Source organism: Staurois parvus, unplaced genomic scaffold, assembly GCF_062004578.1.
Source record: "Staurois parvus isolate SC_StPar_1 unplaced genomic scaffold, SC_StPar_1.0 ptg000365l, whole genome shotgun sequence".
NCBI lineage: Eukaryota > Metazoa > Chordata > Amphibia > Anura > Ranidae > Staurois > Staurois parvus.
In genome coordinates, this window is record NW_028318161.1 from 7,933,083 (window position 1) to 7,957,266 (window position 24,184).

General features: G+C 42.3%; 2 protein-coding genes across 2 annotated transcripts in view; one reads left to right on the forward strand and one right to left on the reverse strand.

Moving 5' to 3' along the window:
- LOC149456320 (protein CutA homolog) overlaps window positions 1-18,414 on the reverse strand; it is a 77,682-nt gene extending 59,268 nt beyond the window's left edge. The window contains exon 1 of the transcript XR_016313917.1: window positions 18,226-18,414. The gene's annotated coding sequence lies outside the window, so the exon portion shown is untranslated. The remainder of the gene's footprint in view (window positions 1-18,225) is intronic.
- An 86-nt stretch (window positions 18,415-18,500) lies between these two features.
- Window positions 18,501-24,184, forward strand: part of PSMD5 (proteasome 26S subunit, non-ATPase 5) — a 55,307-nt gene continuing 49,623 nt past the window's right edge. The window contains exons 1-2 of the mRNA XM_089685261.1: window positions 18,501-18,716; window positions 20,248-20,392. Of these exons, the coding sequence (XP_089541387.1) occupies window positions 18,544-18,716; window positions 20,248-20,392 (318 nt within the window). The 5' untranslated portion in view covers window positions 18,501-18,543. The remainder of the gene's footprint in view (window positions 18,717-20,247; window positions 20,393-24,184) is intronic.

The following is a 24,184-nucleotide window of genomic DNA, read 5'->3' on the forward strand; positions in this document are numbered from 1 at the left end:
ACTGTGCATAAACCTTCTATTCGGCCACCACTAACCAATGCTCACAAACAGAAACGGCTGCATTGGGCAGAAAAATACATGAAGACTAATTTTCAAACAGTCCTGTTCACTGATGAGTGTCGTGCAACCCTGGATGGTCCAGATGGATGGAGTAGTGGATGGTTGGTGGACGGCCACCCTGTTCCAACAAGGCTGCGACGTCAGCAAGGCGGTGGTGGAGTCATGTTTTCGGCCGGAATCATGGCAACAGAGCGGGTCGACCCTTTTAGAGCAAAGTATGTGGCGTTTATGACTGATCACTTTCTTCCCTGGTACAGAAGGAAGAACTATGCTTTCCGTAATAAAATCATCTTCATGCATGACAATGCACCATCTCATACTGCAAAGAATACCTCTGCATCAATGGCTGTTATGAGGATAAAGGGAGAGAAAGTCATGGTGTGGCCTCCATCCTCCCCTGACCTCAATCCTATTAAGAACCTTTGGAGCATCCTCAATCAAAAGATCTATGAGGGTGGGAGGAAGTTTACATCCAAACAGCAGCTCTGGGAGGCTATTCTGACATCTTGCAAACAAATTCAAGCAGAAACTGTCCAAAAACTCACAAGTTCAATGGATGCAAGACTGTGAAGTTGCTATCAAATAAGGGGTCCTATGTTAAAATGTTTAAAAAGTTAAAATGTTGTTAAAAGTTTGATTGAAATAGATTTTGATTTCAGTAAATATGCTGCAAACACAACAAATGACAATTTTCAGTTCTTTACAACCTATAAAGTGTTTTGAAACTTACTGTGCGTAATAATTTGGAACAGTGCATTGTAAGTTTTTTATTTAAAAAAAAAAAATCCTGTTATTAGGTTTGTTCAATAAAATTTGAATTGTACTCTTAATAGTTGATAACATGAGAATTATTCTGACTGTTATTTACATCAATTATTTAGGTAAATGTGAAAAATATAATTTGCATAATAATTTGGAACATGGTGTATGGTGAACACATACACACTATTTTCTCCCATTCTTTCAGCTGACTGATCTAGAAAGTGATGTACAATATCATGTACGTGTAAAGGCAGGTGTCCCAATACTTTTGGTAATATAGCGTATAGACATTATATGCAACTACGTGTACTATGTATGTGTGTGTGTGTATATATATATATATATATATATATATATATATATATATATATATAATTTTTTTTTTTTTTTTTTGCACACAGGCACAATTTTAGATTTTTTAGGTATTTACCAAAACATATTCAAGCTATAGTTCTATAATGGATATGGGCTGAAAGTGTACACTCTCAGGTTTAATTTGAGGGTACATGCAAATTGGAGGAAGGGTTTAGGAATTACAGCTCTTAAGAGTAGCCATCCCCCTTTTTCAAGGACCAAAAGTAATTGGAAAAATTAATATAATCATAAATAAAATGTTAATTTTTAATATTTTGTTGAGAATCCTTTACTGGCAATGACTGCCAGAAGTCTGGAACCCATGGACATTACCAAAGACTGGGTATCCTCCTGAGGCTTTGCCAGGCTCCAGCTGCAACTGTCTTCAGTTGCTCTTTGTTTGTGGGTCTTTCTACCTTTAGTTTTGCCTTGAGCAAGTGAAATGCATGCTCTACTGGGTTGAGTTCAGGTGTAAGGGAATTCCTGTGAGATGGTTGGCGACTAGAAATACACATGCACACGGAAATATCCGGAGAAGAGTGAGCAGACGTGCGCATGCACACAGAAATGCGCGATCGCGCACACGCACGGCGAAGATTGGCACCAGACGGACTATTTAAAGGGTGCCTCTGCCTGTGCTTAGTGCCGACTGGTCTTCAGCTGTTCCCCGTGTCCTGCTTGTTCCTGTGCGATTCCCTTGTTGCTGACCCAGCTTGTTCCTGACTTGACTCTTGCTTCTTCTCCTGCTTGATACTCATTCCTGACCTCGGCTCTGCTCCTGACTTTGGCTTGCTTATGATTTGGTACCTCGCTGTCCGCCTGTTGATGACCCGGCTATTCCTATGACATTGCATCTTTCTCCCATCCCAGCTTCCTGACTTGCTCTTTTGCACGCTAGGCAATCTACCATACCAGTTCATCTGTCTTTTAAGGACTCCAGCTGCAAGTGCTTCAAACAACATCTGCTGGCACTCTTGTCCCCCTGGTCCCTAGACACCCTCTGTTCCACTTCCAGAGGGGTCAGGGCTAGTGACACAAGTGAGGCCGACCTCGTCATTTCAGTCTCCAATCAGGTACTTGACATGAGGTGATTTACTCGGCCATTGCAGAATATTCAACTTCTTTTCCTTCAAAAGCTCCTGGGTTGCTTTTGCAGTGTGTTTTGGATCATTGTCCATCTGTACTGTGAAGCTCTGTCCAATCAACTTTGCTGCATTTGGCTGAATCTGGGCTGGCAGGATATCTCTAAACACTGCAGAATTCATCCGGCTGCTTCTGTCACATCATCAATAAACACCAATGACCCAGTGCCACTGGAAGCCATGCATGTCCATGCCATCACACTGTCTCCACCATGTTTACAGATGGCGTTGTGTGCTTTGGATCATGAGCTGTTCTAAACCATATCCACACTTTTTTCTTCCCGTCATTCTGGTATAGTCTTAGTTTCATCCATCCAAAGAATGCTTTTCCAAAACTGGTCTGGCTTTTTTAGATTTTTTTTGGCAAAGTCTGATCTGGCTTTTCTATTCTTCAGGCTTATGAATGGTTTGCACCTTGTGGTGAACCCTCTGTATTTGCTCTTGTGGAGTCTCCTCTTGACTGTAGACTTTGACAATGATATGCCCACCTCCTGGAGATTGTCCTTCACTTGTCTGGATGTTGTAAATGGGTTTTCCTTTACCATAGAGAGGATCCTGCGATCATCCACCAGTGTTGTCTTCCATGGATGTCCATGCCTTTTTACGTTGCTGAGCTCACCAGTGCATTCTTCTTTCCTCAGAATGTACCAAACTGGTGATTTGGCCACTCCTAATGTTGCTGCTATCTCTCTGGTGGATTTGTTTAGTTTTGAAGCCTTACAATGGCTTGTTTCACTTGCATGGACAGCTCCTTTGAAAGCATGATGTAGGTTCACAGCAAAAGATGAGATGACAGATGATGTCCTGGGGTATTTCCTCCCAGATCTAGATCAGAGCATCACTGAGCACTTGGACAGTCAGAGGTGCAACCTGGCGTCATCGGATGGAACGAAACATGATATCCCAGAAGTGTTCTGTTGGATTTAGGTCAGGCAAGCGTGGGGGCCATTCAATGGTGTCAATTCCTACATCCTCCAGGAACTGCCTGCATACACTCACCACATGAGGTCGGGCATTGTCGTGCACCAGGAGGAACCCAAGACCCATTGCAACAGCGTATGTTACATGCAGCATAACGTTCTCCACAGCTTCTCCAGACCCTTTCACATCTGTCAAATGTGCTCAGGGTGAACCAGCTCTCATCTGTGAAAAGCACAGGGCGCCAGTGGCGGACCTGCCAATTCTGGTGTCCAATGGCAAATGCCAATTGAGGTGAATATATTCTAAGACGAGCGCTGGATCTGTGCGAACAAAGCAGCTAGCATGAAAGGTACCAACCCCAAAACTTCTATGTAAAATAAATATGACAACATGCAGCGCTTGAAATAAACATTGATGATCATATAAAGAATATTTGATAACTTATGAATGTATAATGTCTCTTTGAATAGATAAAAAGTCCGTACGTTTAGCTCAAATGAATAAATGGTTAACCAGTATCCTGGGATTAATGGAAATTTGTGACATAAAATAACAGTCTATCCAGAGTATGAATGGGTAATATTAACATACGTGGTGAGTTAAGGTATAGATGTAGATTGCACTAACCAGATAGCGCATTTAAAGCAAATATGAGTGATGAGAGATATACTCTTGGTCATCAGCAAGTGGGCATCTGGAATTCGGATCGTATATTAGGCAGCAGCAAGAATTACAGCACACCGACCAAGCTTCCAGATAACCGAAGTGCAATCCAGGTCCACCAGAGGGAGCCAACACTATAGATGTCATCAAGTGGTCTCCTTGAAAAAGCAGGCTCATTGACAAATGAGCCCAAGCACAGAAGATTCCATAGTGCAATAATATTTTATTATGATATAATCAATATAAAATAGATGTAACTTACACTTGATATGAGTGCTATCAATAATGGCACCTGGCCATGAGAAGAAACCACGTGGTAGAGTCACTGAGGGTGGCTTCCTGACATGTTTCGTGCTACTGCACGTTTTCAAAGGAAGCCAGCCTCCCCCAGTGACAGCTCTTATATAGTGGATGGCACATGCGCATAATGGATCTGTGACGTCAGCACCGTCCGCTCGCGCATGCACAGATGATACGAGCGCGGCCATTTTCTAGAAGCCCAGTGATTATATAGACTTCAATAGAAGACATGTAGGTACATGGTGAGGAGTGAGGAAATTACCTCTATAACTCCTCCCTGTGAAGAACGTTCCATTAAGTGGTGTGTTAGCCAGATTGTTATGTATATATAAATCGAATTCATATGCAAAGAATCTAATAATGGATAATGATTTCCAGTGGCACAATAATGATTATGTGACAAGATCCATATATATTGGTGGTAAACCTACTTGATGTAGCTTATAGAACTACAGGTGTCAGAAGCACCTGAACTCTATGGCATGTGCAAACCAGCTAAACAAACGACATTGGCAGTACAATAAAACTGTATAATTCAGTGAATGGCCTCTCAGTTAAAAATATAACGTAATAAACACATACAATATTACATAAAAATATAAATAAAAATATCTAAAATTAAATATTCATAAAATGAAATATTCATATAAAGGGAATCATCCTTTCAAGAAGGGTATATGTTTCTATAAATATTAACTAAAAGACAATTAAGTTATAAGATCAATAATTAGAGAAAATCCAAAACCGAACGGTGATTAGTCTTATTATAATATTAAAATGACGTGTATACAGAGATCATATTGATACAATACATAAAAAGACTAGTATATTGTCACAATATATACAGTCAACTAAACCAGGTTGTTATGAATATTAGTATTATGTGGTATGCCAATTGAGCTCTACGGTGCCAGGAAGTGAGTACAGGGACCACTAGAGGAAGTCGGGCCCGCAGGCCACCCTCATGAAGTCTGTTTCTGATTGTTTGGTCATAGACATTCACACCAGTGACCTGCTGGAGGTCATTTTGTAGGGCTCTGGCAGTGCTCATCCTGTTCCTCTTTGCACAAAGGAGCAAATACCAGTCCTATTCACGAGTTAAGGACCTTCTACGGCCCTGTCCAGCTCTCCTAGAGTAACTGCCTGTCTCCTGGACTCTTCTCCATGCTCTTGACACTGTGCTGGGAGACACAGCAAACCGTTTGGCAATTGCACGTATTGATGTGCCATCCTGGAGGAGTCGGACTGCCTGTGCAAGCACTGTAGGGTCCAGGTATTGCCTCATGCTACCAGTAGTGACTGACCATAGCCAAATGCAAAACTAGTGAAAAACAGTCAGAAAAATGAGTAGGGAAACAAATGTCAGTGGCCTCCACCTGTAACACCATTCCTGTTTTGGGGGTTGTCTCATTGTTGCCCATCTAGTGCACCTGTTGTTAATTTCATTAACACCAAAGCAGCTGACACTGATTAACAACCCCCTCTGCTACTTAACTGACCAGATCAATATCCCAGTGTTTTAATTGACTTGATGCTATACTCTGATTAAAAAGCATTCCTTAAATTTTTTTGAGCAGTGTATATATATCAGGTTTTAATATGTTTCACTATTGCCTTCCTCTGGAGCTCAAGGCAGTCTAGGTCTATTCTGACTCCAACTGTTGTAATAGTGACTTATCCCTTGCTGATACCTCTATGCCTGGCCTGTATAAGCAGACACAATCACTGTGGACAGTCTTTATCAATTCGCTGAACTCGCCAAACACCTTTTCTCATCCACAAAGATCTTTATTGAATGCAGCAGGTTACAGAAAACAACAGGATGTGGCAGATGACTGGGTAGTATAATGTCATCCAAGTCTCTGAGTATCTCCCTGCATTTTTGTAGAGTCTTTGCCCTAAGCCCACAACATTTCTTAAGAGGGTGAAGTTTTTTGTGAATAGGGCACTTACATTCAGGATTTTTATCTCTGTAGCACTACCTCCTTACGGGTTGCTTAGTAATTTTTCGGTTTCCTGTCAATCTGAACCTTTTGTTGAAAGCCCAACCCCTGCTGACACCACTGTGCACTTGTGACCAAAGTAAATCACAACTGTAAAATGTAAACTAGTTAGTATAGACCAATATGACATTTATAATGGAATTAAAGGTAACTTGGTCAAAAAGAACAAAATGACACTGATATTTGCAGCAAATATAATCACTCCTGGTAATTGTGAGCAGAAGTAACAACATTTGCCATAAAGCAACAATAACTGTTGGTAGACTTACTTTCAGAAATAATCCACTGCCTCCAATCTGAAGGGACTGCTGTATTCCCAGTGAGCAGAAACAACTATCAAGAAACAGGTAAGCTCACTGTGGGTCCTCAGAATTAGATGACAATGATTAGATGTGAAGGAAAGAGAATTCTCATTTGAAATTCAGCACTGTCCCTTTAAGAACACTACAATGTCTTCTGCGTGCTTGTTGGAGCCCAGTTGGTATGAAGTTGAGTTGAGGTGTGGAATATAGTTCCGTGGGACGGTATCACAAAAATAGTGAAGAAACAAGGGAGATTTAACACTTTTCCTCTTGATGGTAGCGAATTAGGGCAGGGTTCCCTTTAAAGCACTAAACATGGGGCAGGCTTGAAGAAATGAAGAGCAACAATGGGCATAAATGTCTATAGCAGTGGTTCTTAACCTGGGTTTGATCGAACCCCAGGGGTTCGGTGAGTCAGTCTCGGGGGTTCGGCGGAGGTGACCCACACCCGACTCATGATTTGTGATGACATGCCCAGTGGTCGGCAAGCCGCGGCTCTTGTGTGCCGGGCGCCCGCTCCCCTCCCTCCTCTCGGGCGGCAGGGACTCAAATGCAATGATTGGCCAGTCTCGCTGCCACTCACATCCTGATAGCCAGTGATTGGCTGTCAGAATGTGTGTAGGCGGGGCAGCGTGACGAACGTGAGAGGAGCTAGGCTCCTCTCACAGTCCGCCCTGAAGACCGGAACGGCGCAGGAATACAGCGAGAGGAACGCGCGGAGCAAAGGTAAGTGAATTGACACAGGGGGGACTTGGGGACTTAATATGGGGGATGAATTAATATGGGGAATGAATTACTATGGGGAATGAATTACTATATGGGGGATGAATTACTATATGGGGGATGAATTACTATATGGGGGATGAATTACTATATGGGGGATGTATTACTATATGGGGGATGAATTACTATATGGGGGATGAATTACTATATGGGGGATGAAATTACTATGAGGGATGAATTACTATGGGGGATGAATTACTATATGGGGGATGAATTACTATATGGGGGATGAATTACTATGGGGGATGAATTTTCATACCGTTTGTTACAACATATCTTTGCGAGCAATCCTTTTCAAGGATGCTGGACATAAAGACGAAGAAAAGGAACAGACTTTGTTGCGAAAATGACATGAGAGTGGCACTTGCCAAGGTAATGCCGCGCATTTCTGAACTGGCCTCTGAAAGACAACAGCAGAAGTCACACTGATTTGCGGTAAATATTCATTATTTTGTTTTTGTGTGAAAATCATGTTTTAATGGTTTTGTTCTTTGTTCTTAATGGTTTTGTTCATTTTGTGCACCTATGTATAAATATATACCTATGTTTTGAATTTTAAAAATCATATTTTATTTTTCCAATTAAGAAGGGTTCGGTGAATGCGCATATGAAACTGGTGGGGTTCAGTACCTCCAAAAAGGTTAAGAACCACTGGTCTATAGGCACATACAGCTCCCTCTGTGCATTGAAGGCAAAAATAAACAGTAATGGGAATCTTGCTTTGTTGAAGAATGGAAGCTTTTAGTTTCAGCTGGCACTACTGTATCCTGGCTTGCAACTGTGTGTCCTGTGGTCAGCTTGTACAATAAACTGTAATGCAGATGTATCTCAATGAGGATGGCTGTGAGAACTGAGGCAACTATACGTAATGTTCACAACTATGTTAGGCAGGGCCGGTGCTATACTATTTTGCACCCTAGGCAAGACCAGCTACTTGCACCCCTACTTGCAAAACCCCCCTAAACATTTTTTTTTAAATAACAGTAGAAAATATTAAATCAACAAAACATGAGACTGCTAAATTTCTTTTAATTTGTAAAAAAAAGTGCCATAAGATGCCACCAGCACCAATATTAAAGACAAAATCAGTGTCACAGAAAGACTGTATCTGTGCTGGCAGTGGCAGGGTGACAGTTGCATGTATTTTGGGGAGTAATTCCACATATACCTATGGCATGTCTGAGCAATAAATCATTTAAGTGACAATTTGTGTTTAAGAAAAAAAATTATTTTTTTTGTCATTTTCCAAAAACTTGTGGTAAAAAAATTAAATCTTCTATTGATTCAACATGCCTCTCAGCAAATAATCTGGGGTGTCTACTTTCAAAAAAGGGGTCATTTTGGGGGGTGGGGGCATTTTATGTCCAGCATTAAAAGTTTATGCCACATATCACTCACTCTTCTAACCACCTGAAGACCAAGCCTTTTCTGACACTTTTTGTTCACATGAAATAAATCAGTATTTTCTGCTAGGAAATTACTTTGAACTCCCAAACATTATATATTTGTTTAAAGCAAACACCCTAGTGAATAAAATGGTGGGTGCTGCAATTTTTTTACGTCACATAGTACTCGCGCAGCGATTTTTCAAACACAATTTTTTTAAAAAAAAATAACTTTTACTTTTAATGCAAAAAAACATAATATATTGGCTAATTATTTGGTAAGACATAAAAGATGACGGTATGCCGAGCAAATAGATACCAAACATGACATGCTTTAAAACTGTGCATGCCCCGTGCAATGGCGACAAACTGCATACATTTTTAATATCCATAGGCAACATTTTAAAAGCCTTTACAAGCTACCATTTTAGATTCACACAGGAGGTCTAGTGCTAGAATTACTGCCGAGATCTGACGCTCATGGCGATACCTCACATGCATGGTGTAACGGCTGTTTACATACTGGCACAGGGTCAATGCCCGGGGGGGTTCGAGGTGCTTTTTTTTTTTTAAGTTATTTTGAGTTTTTAAATTATTTTTACACTGTCTCTTTCATTTTTTTAATCACTTTTAATACTATCACAGGGAATGTAATTATCCCCTATAAATTCAAGGGGCATTGTCATTATTCTTTTTTGAGATATCTGGGGTCTGTCAAACTCTAGATATCTCCTCTGCCCTTACATTATCTAATCTCACCAAGATCAGTGTGATCAGATGTTTTCTCAATTTACAAATGGTGCTGTTTATATCCTGCGCAACTGAAGTGATGAAATGCTCGTAGCTTCCAATTGGTTAGCCTATAGAAATGATTGGCACCATTCTAGTCTCCAATCAGCTCTATGGTTAGCTGGCAGAAACATTGACTGCATTCTTAGGTTTCTCCAATGGCATGGGACTGCTCGAGAAGGCCGTGGAAGGCAGCGGGGGAAGGGGGCATCTTCCCCCGCTGCTTGTAAAAGCAATTCTGCAGCTGAAAAACACCATACCAGGATGATGCCTGCACCTGCAGACATCATCCTGGTATAACCACTCAAAGTCCTGTGATGCACCAATACGTCGCTGGTCCTTGTTGGGTGTATATGCTATGTTCATTTTTTTTTTATGCAGCCTGTGGGCTGAATGAAAAATAGAGAAATCTCTGCCAGAAAAAGTGTGTGGTATGCTCACCATTAGAATATACCACCCTGCATCCACCCACTTCTAATGGTGGGCACACATGAAATGTGCCAAAAAATATTATAAAATATATTCCAAAGCATAGGGGCCATCCACCCACTGGCCACCCCAGGCCCCCATGCTTCGGCATATATGCTCTTTTTTTAACTGCAGATGAAAAATCTCATCCAACAGCACTGCACACACCTACTTGTGTATATTCTGAGAGCAAGACCCTGTTGCTGTAAGAATAAACAATTAGGTGCTCCAGCTGAATGACATCCTCATTTCTAAAGCACGCTTTTGCCCCCTTTCTAAGATGGGTATTTATAAGCCGTTGGGGAAGCTGTGGCAATTAAGTCACACGGTGCCACATGCGCCAATTCCAAGATTGTACAAATGTCTAAATAGTGGCAAGCTTGAATAAAAATTGCCACGTATAAGTGGTACCCCATTTTGGAAAAAGGATTACACCAAGTCCCAAACTATCTTGCCACTGCTCCCCATGTAGTCTGGGCATCCAGGGGGCTTCACATGACTATCTTTTCCCTCATAAATCCGAAACTTATATGTATAGCCTGTTGCCCTCTCACGGGTCTTCTACATCTTGACCCCATATCTGGCACGCTTGCTGTGAAGAAATTGAATGAAAAGCGTCCAGAAAAATTAATGAGGGATTCATCAAACGCAGAAGTTTTGCTGGGGGGTATAGACATCTGCACATTTTTAGTTAAGTTGATTTACGAATTTTGTGGAGCAGGTCAAATTCAGGATCACCCTGAAGACAACAGAGTGTGTTTTCATTGAAATGCATAAAACACATTACATAGAACCACAATTTTAGTAATGCCCATGTTGAGGGTTAGGCCCAAAAAAACTTTAAATTTGGAGAAACCGTAATGGGTTTCCATGCGAATGGTCTGGTGAGTTTTGAATTTGGATTGGCGGCAATAAACTGTTGTGAATATAAATTGCTTTGATCCACAATCGATACATACAGATCTTCTGTGAAAAACAGCTCCAAAAAAATCAAGGGGATTATTTAAATTTGCTGTTTACGGGTGCTGCAGAATTTGTGATTGACGTGATTGACGTTGGATCTACTGCAGGGGACATTCTTTTAGTTTTTTAGTTTAATAAAGGACCTGTCAAAGACCGTGTCTTGTCTTTTTTCACACTACACTTTTTAATTTTTGTGAATGAGTATCGGGACCATGTACCCCATACTCATTCACATAGAGGGGGGGCGGGATCTGGGGGCCCCCTTTTTAATGGGGGCATCCAGATTCCGATAAGCCCCCTGCCCGCAAACCCTGACAACCACTGGCCAGGGTTGTGGGGAAGAGGCCCTTGTCCCATTAACATGGGGACAAGGTGCTTTGGGGGGGAGCCCCCCTTCCCCAAAGCACCCCCCATGTTGAGGGCATGTGGCCTGGTATGGTTCAGGATGGGGGGGGCGCTCGCTCGCCCCCCCCCCCTTTCCTGACCTGCGGTGCTAAATGCTCGGATAAGAGTCTGGTATGGATTTTGGGGGGACCCCCACGCCATTTTTTTTTTAATCTTGGCGTGGGAGTTCCCCTCAAAATCCATACCCAAAAGGCTTGGTATGGATAGGAAGGGGGACCCCACACCATTTATTATTATGGTGCTGTTTTTTAAATGTAATTACCGCTTTTTTTTCTCTTCACTATAGCTCAGAGATTCAGCTGTCACTTTCCCCCCAGCTAAAAGAAAGTTTTCTTTTAGTTTATTTCCCCAAGTTAAAAGAAACAATGTTTTCTTTTAGTTTCTTAAAAGAAACAATGCTTCCTTTAATTCCGGGGAAAGTGATAGCTAATTCTGTGAGCTACAGTGAAGGAAAAAAAAGCTGCCAATTGCATTTAAAAATCAGCAACATAAAATTGGGTGCAGCGCTAAAACGTTAAATTAACATAACTACATATGTGAATTGCATATATCAAATATATAAATGAGTACATTCAATAAAGTGACCTGTGATAAAGTACTTAATATAGCATTCAAAATAAAGTGACTTAGTGGTATCATATAACTCTGTCACTATGCAGTGACCAATAGTGCTTTAATATGGTGCTAGAAAGTGTGGAAGAAAAAGGTGCACAAGCAGCAGGGATGATCGCAGCCTGGAGAGGATTGTCAGGAAAAGGCCATTCAAAAGTGTTGGGGACTTTCACAAGGAGTGGACTGAAGCTGTAGTCAGTGCATCAAGAGCCACGGATCCTGGACATGGGCTTGAAATGTCGTATTCCTCTTGTCAAGCCCCTCCTGAACAATAAACAATGTCAGAAGCGTCTTACCGGGGCTAAAGAAAAACAGACTTGGTCTGTTGCTCAGTGGTCCAAAGTCCTCTTTACTGATGAGAGCAACTTTTGCATCTCATTTGGAAACCAAAGACCCAGAGTATGGAGGAAGAATGGAGAGGCACACACTGCAAGATGCTTGAAGTCCAGTGTGAAGTTTCCACAGTCTGTGTTGATTTGGGGAGCCATGTCATCTGCTGGTGTTGGTCAACTGTGCTTCATTAAGTCCAGGGTCAACGCAGCCGTCTACCAGGAGATTCTGGAACACTTCATGCTTCCTTCTGCAGGCGAGCTTTTTGGGGATGCTGACTTCATTTTCCAGCAGGACTTGGCACCTGCCCACACTGCCAAAAGCACCAACACCTGGTTCAATGACCGTGGGATTACTGTGCTTGATTGGCCAGCAAACTTGCCTGACCTGAACCATAGAAAATCTATGGGGCATTGCCAAGAGAAAGATGAGAGACATGAGACTGAACAATGCAGAAGAGCTGAAGGCCGCTATTGAAGCATCCTGGTCTTCCATAACACCTCAGCAGTGCCACAGGCTGATAGCTTCCATGCCACGCCACATTGAGGCAGTAATTGCTGCAAAAGGGGCCCAAACCAAGTACTGAGTACATATGCATGCTTATACTTTTCAGAAGTCCGATATTGTTCTATGTACAATCCTAGTTTTATTGATTGCATGTAATATTCTAATTTTCTGAGATTGTGGATTTGGGGTTTTCATGAGCTGTAAGCCATAATCATCACAATTATGACAAATCACGGCTTGAACTATCTTGCTTTGCATGTAATGAGTATCTCATATCTTAGTTTCACCTTTTAAGTTGCATTACTGAAATAAATGAACTTTTGCACGATATTCAAATGTTTTGAGTTTCACCTGTAGAGAGTGAAATTTTTGCCCATTCTTCTTTGCAAAATAGCTCAAGCTCTGTCAGATTGGATGGAGAGCGTCTGTGAACAGCACTTTTCAAGTCTTGCCAGATTGTCAATTGGATTTAGGTCTGGACTTTGATTGCCCTGTATTTGGCTCCATCCATCTTCCCATCAACTCTGACCAGCTTCCCTGTCCCTGCTGAAGAAAAGCATCCCCACAACATGATGCTGCCATCACGTTTCACAGTGATGTGCCGTTTTAGTTTTCTGCCACACATAGCATTTTGCTTTTAGGCCAAAAAGTTCAATTTTGGTCTCATCTGACCAACGCACCTTCTTCCACATGTTTGCTGTGTCCCCCACATGGCTTCTCCAAAACTGAAAACAGGACTTCTTATGGCTTTCTTTCAACAATGGCTTTCTTTTTGCCACTCTTCCATAAAGGACAGATTTATGGAATGCACAATTGTCCAGTTGTCCTGTGGACAGATTCTCCCACCTGAGCTGTGGATCTCTGCAGCTTCTCCAGAGTTACCATGGGCCTCTTGGCTGCTTCTCTGGTTAATGCCTTATAATTTAGGTGGGCGGCCATGTCTTGGTAGGTTTGTAGTTGTGCCATACTCTTTCCATTTTCAGATGATGAATTGAACAGCACTCTGTGAGATGTTCAAAGCTTGGGATATTTTTGTATAACCTAACCCTGCTTTAATCTTAATCACAACTTTATCCCTGACCTGTCTGGTGTGTTCCTTGGCCTTCATATTGCTGTTTGTTCACTAATGTTCTCTAACACACCTCTGAGGGCTTCACAGAACAGCTGTATTTATACTGAGATTAAATTACACAAGGTGTAACTTACAGTTAAGTCCATATAAATTTGGACACAGGCACAATTTTAGATTTTTCAGGTATTGACCAAAACATATTTAAGCTATAGTTATACAATGGATATGGGATGAAAGTGTGCACCCTCAGGTTTAATTTGAGGGTATGTACATCCAAATTGGAGGAAGGGTTTAGGAATTACAGCTCTTAAGAGTAGCCATCCCCCCTGTTTCATGGCCAGGTATGGGCTACTCCTTCGTTTTTTCTTCATAGGTTAAGCAGGTAAAAGTTCTGGGCTTGATTTTAAGTGTGGTACTTGCATTTGGAATCGATTGCTGTGAACCTACGTCATGCGTTCAAAGGAGCTGTCCATGCAAGTGAAACAGCCCACTGTAAGGCTTCAAAAAGGAAACAAATCTATCGGAGAGATAGCAGCAACATTAGGAATGGCCAAATCGACAGTTTGGTACATTCTGAGGAAAGAAGAACGCATTGGTGAGCTCAGCAACATAAAAAAGCATGGACGTCCACGAAAGACAACAGTGGTGGATGATCGCAGGATCCTCTCTATGGTAAAGAAAAACCCACTCACAACATCCAGACGAGTGAAGGACACTTCCAGGAGGTGAGCGTATCATTGTCAAAGTCTACAATCAAAAGAAGTCTTCACAAGAGCAAATACAGAGGGTTCACCACAAGGTGCAAACCATTCATAAGCCTGAAGAATAGAAAAGCCAGATTAGACTTTGCCAAAAAACATCTAAAAAAGCCAGACCAGTTCTGGAAAAGCATTTTTTGACGGATGATTAATTTGTACCAGAATGACGGAAAGAAAAAAGTGTCGAGAAGGCTTGGAACAGCTCATGATCCAAAGCACACAACATCATCTGTAAAACATGGTGGAGGCAGTGTGATGGCATGGACATGCATGACTTCCAGTGACACTGGGTCATTGGTGTTTATCGATGATGTGACAGAAGCAGCAGGATGAATTCTGCAGTGTTTAGAGATATACTGTCAACCCGGATTCAGCCAAATGCAGCAACGTTAATTGGACAGTGCTTCATAGTACAGATGGACAATGATCCAAAACACACTGCAAAAGCAATCCAGGAGCTTTTGAAGGAAAAGAAGTTGAATATTCTGCAATGGTCGAGTCAATCACCTGATCCCATCCCAACTGAGCATGCATTTCACTTGCTGAAGGCAAAACTAAAGGTAGAAAGACCCACAAACAAAGAACAACTGAAGACAGTTGCAGCTGGAGCCTGGCGAAGCATCAGAAAGGAGGAAACCCAGTCCTTGGTAATGTCCATGGGTTCCAGACTTCAGGCAGTCATTACCAGTAAAAGATTCTCAACAAAATATTGAAAATGAACATTTTATTTATGATTATATTCAATTGTCCAATTACTTTTGGACTTTTGAAAAAGGGGGATGGCTACTCTTAAGAGCTGTAATTCCTAAACCCTTCCTTCAATTTGGGTGTACATACCCTAAAATTAAACCTGAGAGTGTGCACTTTCAGCACATATCTATTATATAATTATTGCTTGAATATGTTTTGGTAAATACCTGAAATATTCTAAAATTGTGCCTGTGTCCAAATATATATGGACCTTTATTAGAGGGCTTTATTAGAAAATACAAAAACAAATGTGCATTGCACAAGTATACACAAGTGGTGAAGTTACAGTGGTGGTGTGCTCAGCTTCTGTATGTATATTTGTGCAATGCACATTTGTTTTGTTTTTTCTAATAAAAGCCCTTTGATAAATCTGCATAGTCCCACATAAAACTATCTTTTTTGGGGAACTCTTCTCCCTATGCACATATCCATCCCAGAGGCACTATGAGCCTCATGGTAATGGTGGCTGCCATTTAAATACGCTGCCTCCTCACCCCCCAACCAGAGGATGCCCAGTGTTCTCCGCATATGACATTACGGAACACATACATTAGGGCAGGGGTGCTCATTCTTTTAAAGAGCGAGGGCCACTTAAGTGATTTGGTAACTGGTTGCAGGCCACAATGAAATTAAGTGGTTCAGAATTTTTAATTTTGAATAGCATAATGAACATTTTCCTACTGCAGCCGCTGAATGCTGGTGGGAGGGAGAGAAGCCGGATTTCAGTAGGAAAGTGGAGAGGATTAGTTCCTGTATATGCCGCCCTCATCGCTCCTCCTGTCCAAGTGTAAAACAGAATGTGACAGCTAGGCCGCAAGAGCCCCTTGGAGCATGGGGCGGGGTCGCCATTGTGAACCCTGACGTTACACCAGTCTCTATGCTGTGCCATAGACTTCTATTAGATCTTGAGGTGTGGTGCACTTTCTGAAAGCACACCAAAAATCCTGCATTCACTTGTTTTGGTGTGGTTTTGGAAAGTTCACCAAACCCGCAGGCTAGAATAGAAGTCTATGGCTCAGTGCAGCTAACTCGAACTGCACTTTGCTGCACCCGCAGTTCAGTGTGAAAGCAGCTTATAACCCTTTTTTAAAAGTGCTAATATGCCCTTTTCAAAACTATGTGATGTTTAATAACCCAACATTTTTCTCTTCCAGCTTCTGCTGGCATTGCTAGGCTGCTAGAAAGGTCCCAGGCGAAGTGCACCTGGTGTCACTCTGCCTGGGACAGGAGCCAGCGTTACAGAAGAAACATTGGCTTACGTGGCTCCTGCTCCCTATGCTGACACCTGCTTCCTCCGCTTCCATAATCTAGGCTTGCCAACACGCCATCCCAGAGCTTATGGTAGCAGGCCACATCAGAGGGCTCCATGGGCCATAGGTTCAGCACCACCTTCATTAGGGGTTCCTCTTTATTCTAACTTTCTATCTCTCTTCACTGTCACACTGCACAAGCACCCCCCCAACTATACTGGGATACAGCCATGATTACACCAAACAGGTAAGGCACAAGATACTCAGTGGTCAAAATAGCCTCATGCATGGAACATCTGAGTTTCATTGGTCTGTGCTCATACCCTATAGTGCTCCATTATTGATATCAGTGGGAGGAATAGAGCCTTATCGGTATTAGTGGGAGGAACAGTGCCCCATCATTGCTGTCAGTGGGAGGAATAGTGCTCCATTTTTGGTGTCAGCGGCAGAAATGATGCTCCATTGTCGGTCTTAGTAAGCAGTGGCAAGCATAGTGCTTCATTGTTGGTGTCAGTAGGCAGTGGGAAGAATAGTGCTCCATTGTTGGTGTCAGTAGGCAGTGGGATGAATAGTGCTCCACTTTTGGTGTCAGAGAAATAGTGCCCTGTAAAGCACTGGGCAGCAATTTGAGCACGTCTGCTCTAAACAGTTATTAAGTAGATTATAAACATATAACACCCTATAAAGTCACGCATTCCTCTAAACATACAAACCAACTTTGTGAGACAGGAAAGGCGGGTGGGGTCATATTATAGCATGAAGTGTGGAAGCAAAGGACATGTCCTTGCCATGCCCCAAATATTGCAGATTATGAAGATTAATGTTCAGAAATAAATGGCTCAACTCAAACATTTGTTTTCATCACTACTTTCTCCTTAATCTGTTTTTTCAAAACATAAAATGGAATAGTGTGAAGGTGAAATAAAGGATATAGGTGTACACTTATTAAAGCGTGACGTAGTGGGCCTTTACGCATTGTGGCTTTATACCACATAGAAAGCGTGACGAAGCAGAAAGCAGGTTAGCTGCACTAAAACGATGTTGCAGATAAAACATCATTGATTGATTTAATATAGTAATGACTAAGCACGTTTGTGTGAAATGTGTCTTTTCCTTATGGGAGCGGTTTTGTTTGTACCGTCATTTTACTGAGGATGTCAATAAATGTTCTATCTGCACCATCATTATAGTGTGGCCAGCCTGCTTTCTACTTCTTCACGTGTCTACAATCACAGCTTAGGTCAGCACCAATTGATGTGTGGTGCAGCCATGTGAACAGAATCTGGCCTGGAGCAGCTTTTCTTTCATATTCTCCTGTGTATAAAGCTCTACCACGTATATACCTGGCTGATGCCCCTGGAAGCTGCTAATCACAGAGAGACGCTACCACAGTGACTTTGGGGTCATGTGATGAGTGACTGACACATTGCAAATTGAGCAGGTTAGTAGATGGGCGTGGGTGGTGTTCATGCCTCAATATCAGGTGGGTGGCCATATATATATACACACATTTGTATTGCTGTGAGAGACCATTTCTCTCCATGCTGTGAAGGGGAGTGTAGCACATCATCTCCTTGCTGCTCACCGCTCCATCTACCACTGCTCAGCACAGACAAGGCACCATAGTCACTATGGCGCCTTCTTACCTCAGTCTAATCAATGTACACACGCCTTAGCGCGCTATACATCAAACCCAAAAGAGGGAGAGTGGAGAATACACGAGGATCCCTCCTCACGCCTTCCATACTGTTTGGAGGTATGCACTGTCCAGCCCCACAGATGTAGCCATCACCACAATGATCATTAACACGCCCCTCATTCAGCGCTGAGTTGACGCTCGGAGTGTTCTAGAGGTGGGCGGAGAAAGGGGCGGAAGACTCCGGCATCTCCCAGAAGCCCCTAGGGTGCGGTGTGACGTTAGTTTTCTGCGTTTTGTAGCGGCGGAACTGTTTGGGAGGAGGAAGATGGCGGCTTCTATAGAGGAGATGTTGAACATATTGTCCGGTCTGGGGGAGCCCATAGAGGAGTTGAGGAATCTAAAGACCGCGGCTCTCAGCCTGCCGCTCAGCACCCTGTCAGAAAGGCTTCCCGCCTTCCGCCTGGAAGTCATCTTTCGCCTCATGGCTAGTCCCAACAGGTGCTGACCGTCCTCTGTCGTCACTGGGGGGCGCTCTTCGTTATCCAATTTGAGGCCGTGTGTCCTTCCACCGCCACAGGGGGCGCTATGGTTCCCTATATCCCAATATATGCCCCAGGGGACATATAAACCCCGCAAAGGAGGAGCCCGTGGTATCCCCCCACTCTTCATGTCAAGTGACCTATATCCCTCATATGCTGACATGAGGAGCTGTGATAGGTGACATATCCCGATATGAGAGGCCATGACAGGTGACATATATCCCCCTCTCCTGACACTGAGGAGCCATGTCAGATGACATCTATCCCTCATTTCTTGTCATGAGGTCCCATGACAGGTGACATCTATCTCTTATATCCTGACATGAGGGGCCATGACAGGTGACATCTATCCTTCATATCCTGACATGAGGGGCCATGAACGGTGACATCTATCCCTCATATTCTGACATGAGGGGCCAAGACAGGTGACATCTGTCCTTCATATCCTGACATGTGGGGCCATGAAAGGTGACATCTATCCCTCATATCCTGACATGAGAGGCCATGACAGGTGACATATCTTACTTATATCCTGACATGAGGGGCCATGACAGGTGACATCTATCCCTCATATTATGACATGAGAGGCCGTGACAGGTTACATAATTACTTATATCCTGACATGAGGGGCCATGACAGGTGACATCTATCCCTTATATCCTGACATAGGAGCAATGACAGGTGAAATATATCCTGACATGAGGGACCATGACAGGTGACCTCTGTCTTTCATCCTGACATGAGGGGCCATGACAGGTGACTTGTATTCCCCACATCCTGACACTGAGGAGTTATGATGGGTGACCTCTATCCCCCTATCCTGACAAGAAGAGCCATGACAGGTGACATCTGTCCCACATATCCTGACATGAGAGGCCTTGACAGGTGACATATATCCAGGCATGATAGGCCATGACAGGTGACCTATATCCTGACACTGAGGAGCCGGGACATCTATCCCACTATCCTGACATAAGAGGCTATGACAGGTGACATATATTCAGGCATGAGAGGCCATGACAGGTGACCTATATCTCCCATATCCTGACACCGAGGAGTCATGATGGATGACATCTGTCCCCCATATCCTGACATGAGGAGCCATGAAAGGTGACATCTGTCCCACACATCCTGACGAGAAGCCATGACAGGTGACATATATCCCCATATCCTGACATGAGAGGCCATAACAGGTGACCTATATCCCCCATATCCTAACACTGAGGAGCCATGATAGGTGACACATATCCCTCATACCCTGACACTGAGGAGCCATGACAGGTGACACACATCTCCCATATCCTGACACTGGGGCCATGATGGGTGACATCTATCAAATAAATGTTGGCTGACCATAAACTTTAATGTAGAAAAATGAATTTGGAATGTTTAGGGGACCTTTGCTGTGTGAGCAGTGAAAGGGGACTGACAGATTCCACATAGTGTCTGCTGTAAGTCCATCTAATCTATATGTTGTGTTCTATCTACAGAGAACAAGTGAATCTGTGTGTTGCCATATTGGAGCGTTTCCTTCAGGCCCTGGAACCAATTCACATTGCCCAAAACTATAAAGAGGACCTGCAGAGAGGACTTTATCATCCGGATGACTCAGTGAAGTTGCTGTCAATATCACAGGTGCAATTCTGTTCAAGTATCGGTAGTGAAGCTCTGCAATGCAGTTATCATTGATGATGGTGGCCCTCACAATTTACTGTCCCTCGGAGTTTGCACTAATATGAAAAAAAGCACAATAGAAAAATGCATGCCGTATCCCTGTTGCAGATTTGCCTTCACTGCCTGTCTGTTGAAACTTGTCAGCAAAACAGGAAGTTAGGGTAAAGCTCTGTAACAGAGTCTTGGATAACATTAAACCAGACAAGGGTTCTAAACCTTCCTTATTCTATCCCAAGATAGAAAAAACATTCTTCTTGCATCTATTGTCCCAAAGAGGGGGAGAATTACTTAAAATGGAGCACTCCACATCTGGTGCATCTGTGTATGGTAGCCAATCAGCTGCTATCTTAAGCTTGTTCAATTAAGCTTTGACAATAAAACCTGGAAGCTGATTGGTTTGTATGCAGATCTGCACCAGATTTGTGCACTCCAGTTTTAGTAAACCTCCCCCATAGAGGGCAGTTCAGGGGCAGACAAGTGCAATTCTGGAGACATAAAGATGAGAATATGTAAGATAAATTCTATTGATAGGCACTTGAAAAATGTGGAGAGTCTACAGAAAACAGGTCAAATGAAGTCCCTGTAATGAACGTAAAATAATATTGCACATATATCAGCATATAAGGGCTAGATCTCTTGGAAGGTGTTTGTGCTTTTGCTGGCAGCCATGCAATCTATTATTCATCTGTTACAGGATAAGAGCATTCTGTGACTATAGATCATGTGAGTACCGAAAAAAAATTGTACCATGATGCAACATGTTAACCAATAATGAAAGCAAAAGTTTTAAAATAAATTATATTTAATTAATAACTTATAGGTTCCTGTCAAAAGAGAAATATTAAGCATAAATTAGATGCTTATGGCTGTGACTATAGTCTGTATCAAGCGGAAAAAAATTGGCTGCTTGACAATGTAGAGATATCACAGCGTCCTATGTGTGGTGAAATAAAAGTGTGCTTCACGCCATCAGTAGGTGCAGTGCCTGTGTACCGAGGAATGTACTATACGTTGTTATTCTTTTATAATTCCGGGATAAGTCCGTGCACCTTTGGGACTACGTCTCCTTCTCTAGGGCTAATGATGCTTGATCTTAACTTGCTGTGGTTGTGTGAGAATTTATCATCTGAACATTATATAATAGATATTTACTAGTAAATAAATGATTCAGCTGTTATTTTACTATGGGGGAGATTTACTACAGCTGGAGCACTCAGAATCTGGTGCAGCTGTGCATGATAGCCAGTCAACTTCTAATTTCAGCTTGTGCATTTAAGCTTTGACAATAAAATCTGGAAGTTGATTTGTTTATATGCAGTGCTTCACCAAATTTTGCACTCTCCAGCCTTAGTAGATAACCCCTTTTATATGTTTTAGAGAGTGGACAGCATCAACAGATAAAAGTAGTAACGTGTACCTAACCAGACATGTCCTCAAAAACCACCAAAATAGGCAAAATACAGGTTGCTGGATTATTCTTTAATGGGAGGAGCAATAAATCATGCACTGTGCTTGTTAGAAGCCTTCCTTAATCTAAAATCTGCTTATTAACATTACTAACATATGTATGAATGTGTTGGATCTTAATAGAATAATTGAGTTGTTATATTTCCATTTGTTCTAGATTAGTAAAAGTAAGATAAACAGATTTTTATAGTCTATGTGTATATATATATGTATGTGAATATATGTCTTGTTTTTTTCTGCACACTCTAGCAACATGTGGTAGTAATTAGTCATGAGTTGGGTAGCTTTCCTCCCCCTATCTCTGTGGGTAGGAGCTAAGGCTTCACTGTGAAGTGACTAATAAGAGGAGTGTAAGGCCGGTCATACATGATAAAGGTATAGGTATACAAGCCAGCGTGTGGAACAAGCCTTTTAGTTACACAAAGCCAGAGGTTTTCATTGTGCACCATAACAACCTTCTAGGTGTTGGCAACCTGACAACCAATGACATTGTTGGTTGATAAGGAGGATGTTGGTTTCCTGCACAGTATCCTTGTTTGACCCTCCCCTGCTCATCTCCATCGGTGCTGGGGTCATATTAGCTCAGTGATGGAGAAAAACTGAGGGAGAAAAGAAAAACTGGAATACTAGTCAGTACCAGTGTGCAAAAGTGTGTACAATTGGAGGTAGATTGGGGGGGGGGGGGGGGGGGGGGGGGTGGAAGGAGAAGAAAAATCTCCTTTGTAGGCATATAATTCATGAAATAACTTTAGCAGGTTTCCTCATCATATATTATTGTATTTAATACATTCTTCCTCTGGGGGTGGTCTTAACATTGTAGTTGAATATATGAAGAAATATTGGTTACAGCACTGGGCCCTTTAAATTAGGTTATGTGGTCACTATATTCTTTTCTAGGTTCTATACAGTAGTATAAACGTCTTGTATGACTGGTTGTGTAGCTGGGATTACAGGCCATTTTGCTGCCATTTCAGACAGCCCATTCATGTGATATGTACCTTGCAGCACATAATGCAGGATTATGGGCAACAATGTGGCCTGTAGATGTGGTATCATGATTGATCATGATATCACTCTGAAGCTTATACCTGACTGGGAATGTTTAAGTTAAGTGCTGCAGCATATGTTACAAAATGTCAGTACATCTTATTTACACAATCATCCTAACAGAATAGGTATAGTAAGTCAATATGAATGTTCTGTTACTGCTACAGGGTCAGGTTCTTGAAGTAATTATCTGCATAACCTAACATGCACCAGGATCAAAATGTCCCATATGGTGCTGGAGTGGAGTAAGACTTCAAACATTGGGCAGGGCACCTGTCATTTGTAAAATAGTTCATTATTTACCCCAGGGGTGGGCAAACTTTTTGACTTGAGGGCTGCAATGGGTTCATATATTGGACCCGGGGGCTGGACCAAGAGTAGATGAATGATGTGTATGTGTCATCCATAGTAAGTATAGTAATATTCCCCCATAGTAAGCATAGTAAATAATCCCCCATAGTAATTCATCCCCCATAGTAATTCATCCCCCATATAGTAATTCATCCCCCATATAGTAATTCATCCCCCATATAGTAATTCATCCCCCATATAGTAATTCATCCCCCATATAGTAATTCATCCCCCATATAGTAATTCATCCCCCCTAGTAATTCATCCCCCATAGTAATTCATCCCCATATAGTAATTCATCCCCCATATAGTAATTCATCCCCCATATAGTAATTCATCCCCCATATAGTAATTCATCCCCCATATAGTAATTCATCCCCCATAGTAATTCATCCCCCATATAGTAATTCATCCCCCATATAGTAATTCATCCCCCATATAGTAATTCATCCCCCATATAGTAATTCATCCCCCATATAGTAATTCATCCCCCATATAGTAATTCATCCCCCATATAGTAATTCATCCCCCATATAATAATTCATCCCCCCTATAGTAATTCATCCCCCCTATAGTAATTCATCCCCCATATAGTAATTCATCCCCCATAGTAATTCATCCCCCCTATAGTAATTCATCCCCCATAGTAATTCATCCCCCATATTAAGTCCCCAAGTCCCCCCTGTGTCAATTCACTTACCTTTGCTCCGCGCGGTCCTCTCGCCGTGTTCCCGCGCCGTTCCGGTGTAACATGAAAATCTGTCTCCTATGAGGATCTGTCCCCCTCGACGTATCTGCGCATGTGCCAGTTTCAGGCATTAGCAGCCGATCGGCGATCTCCGGCACATGCGCAGATACGTCGAGGGGGACAGATCCTCATAGGAGACA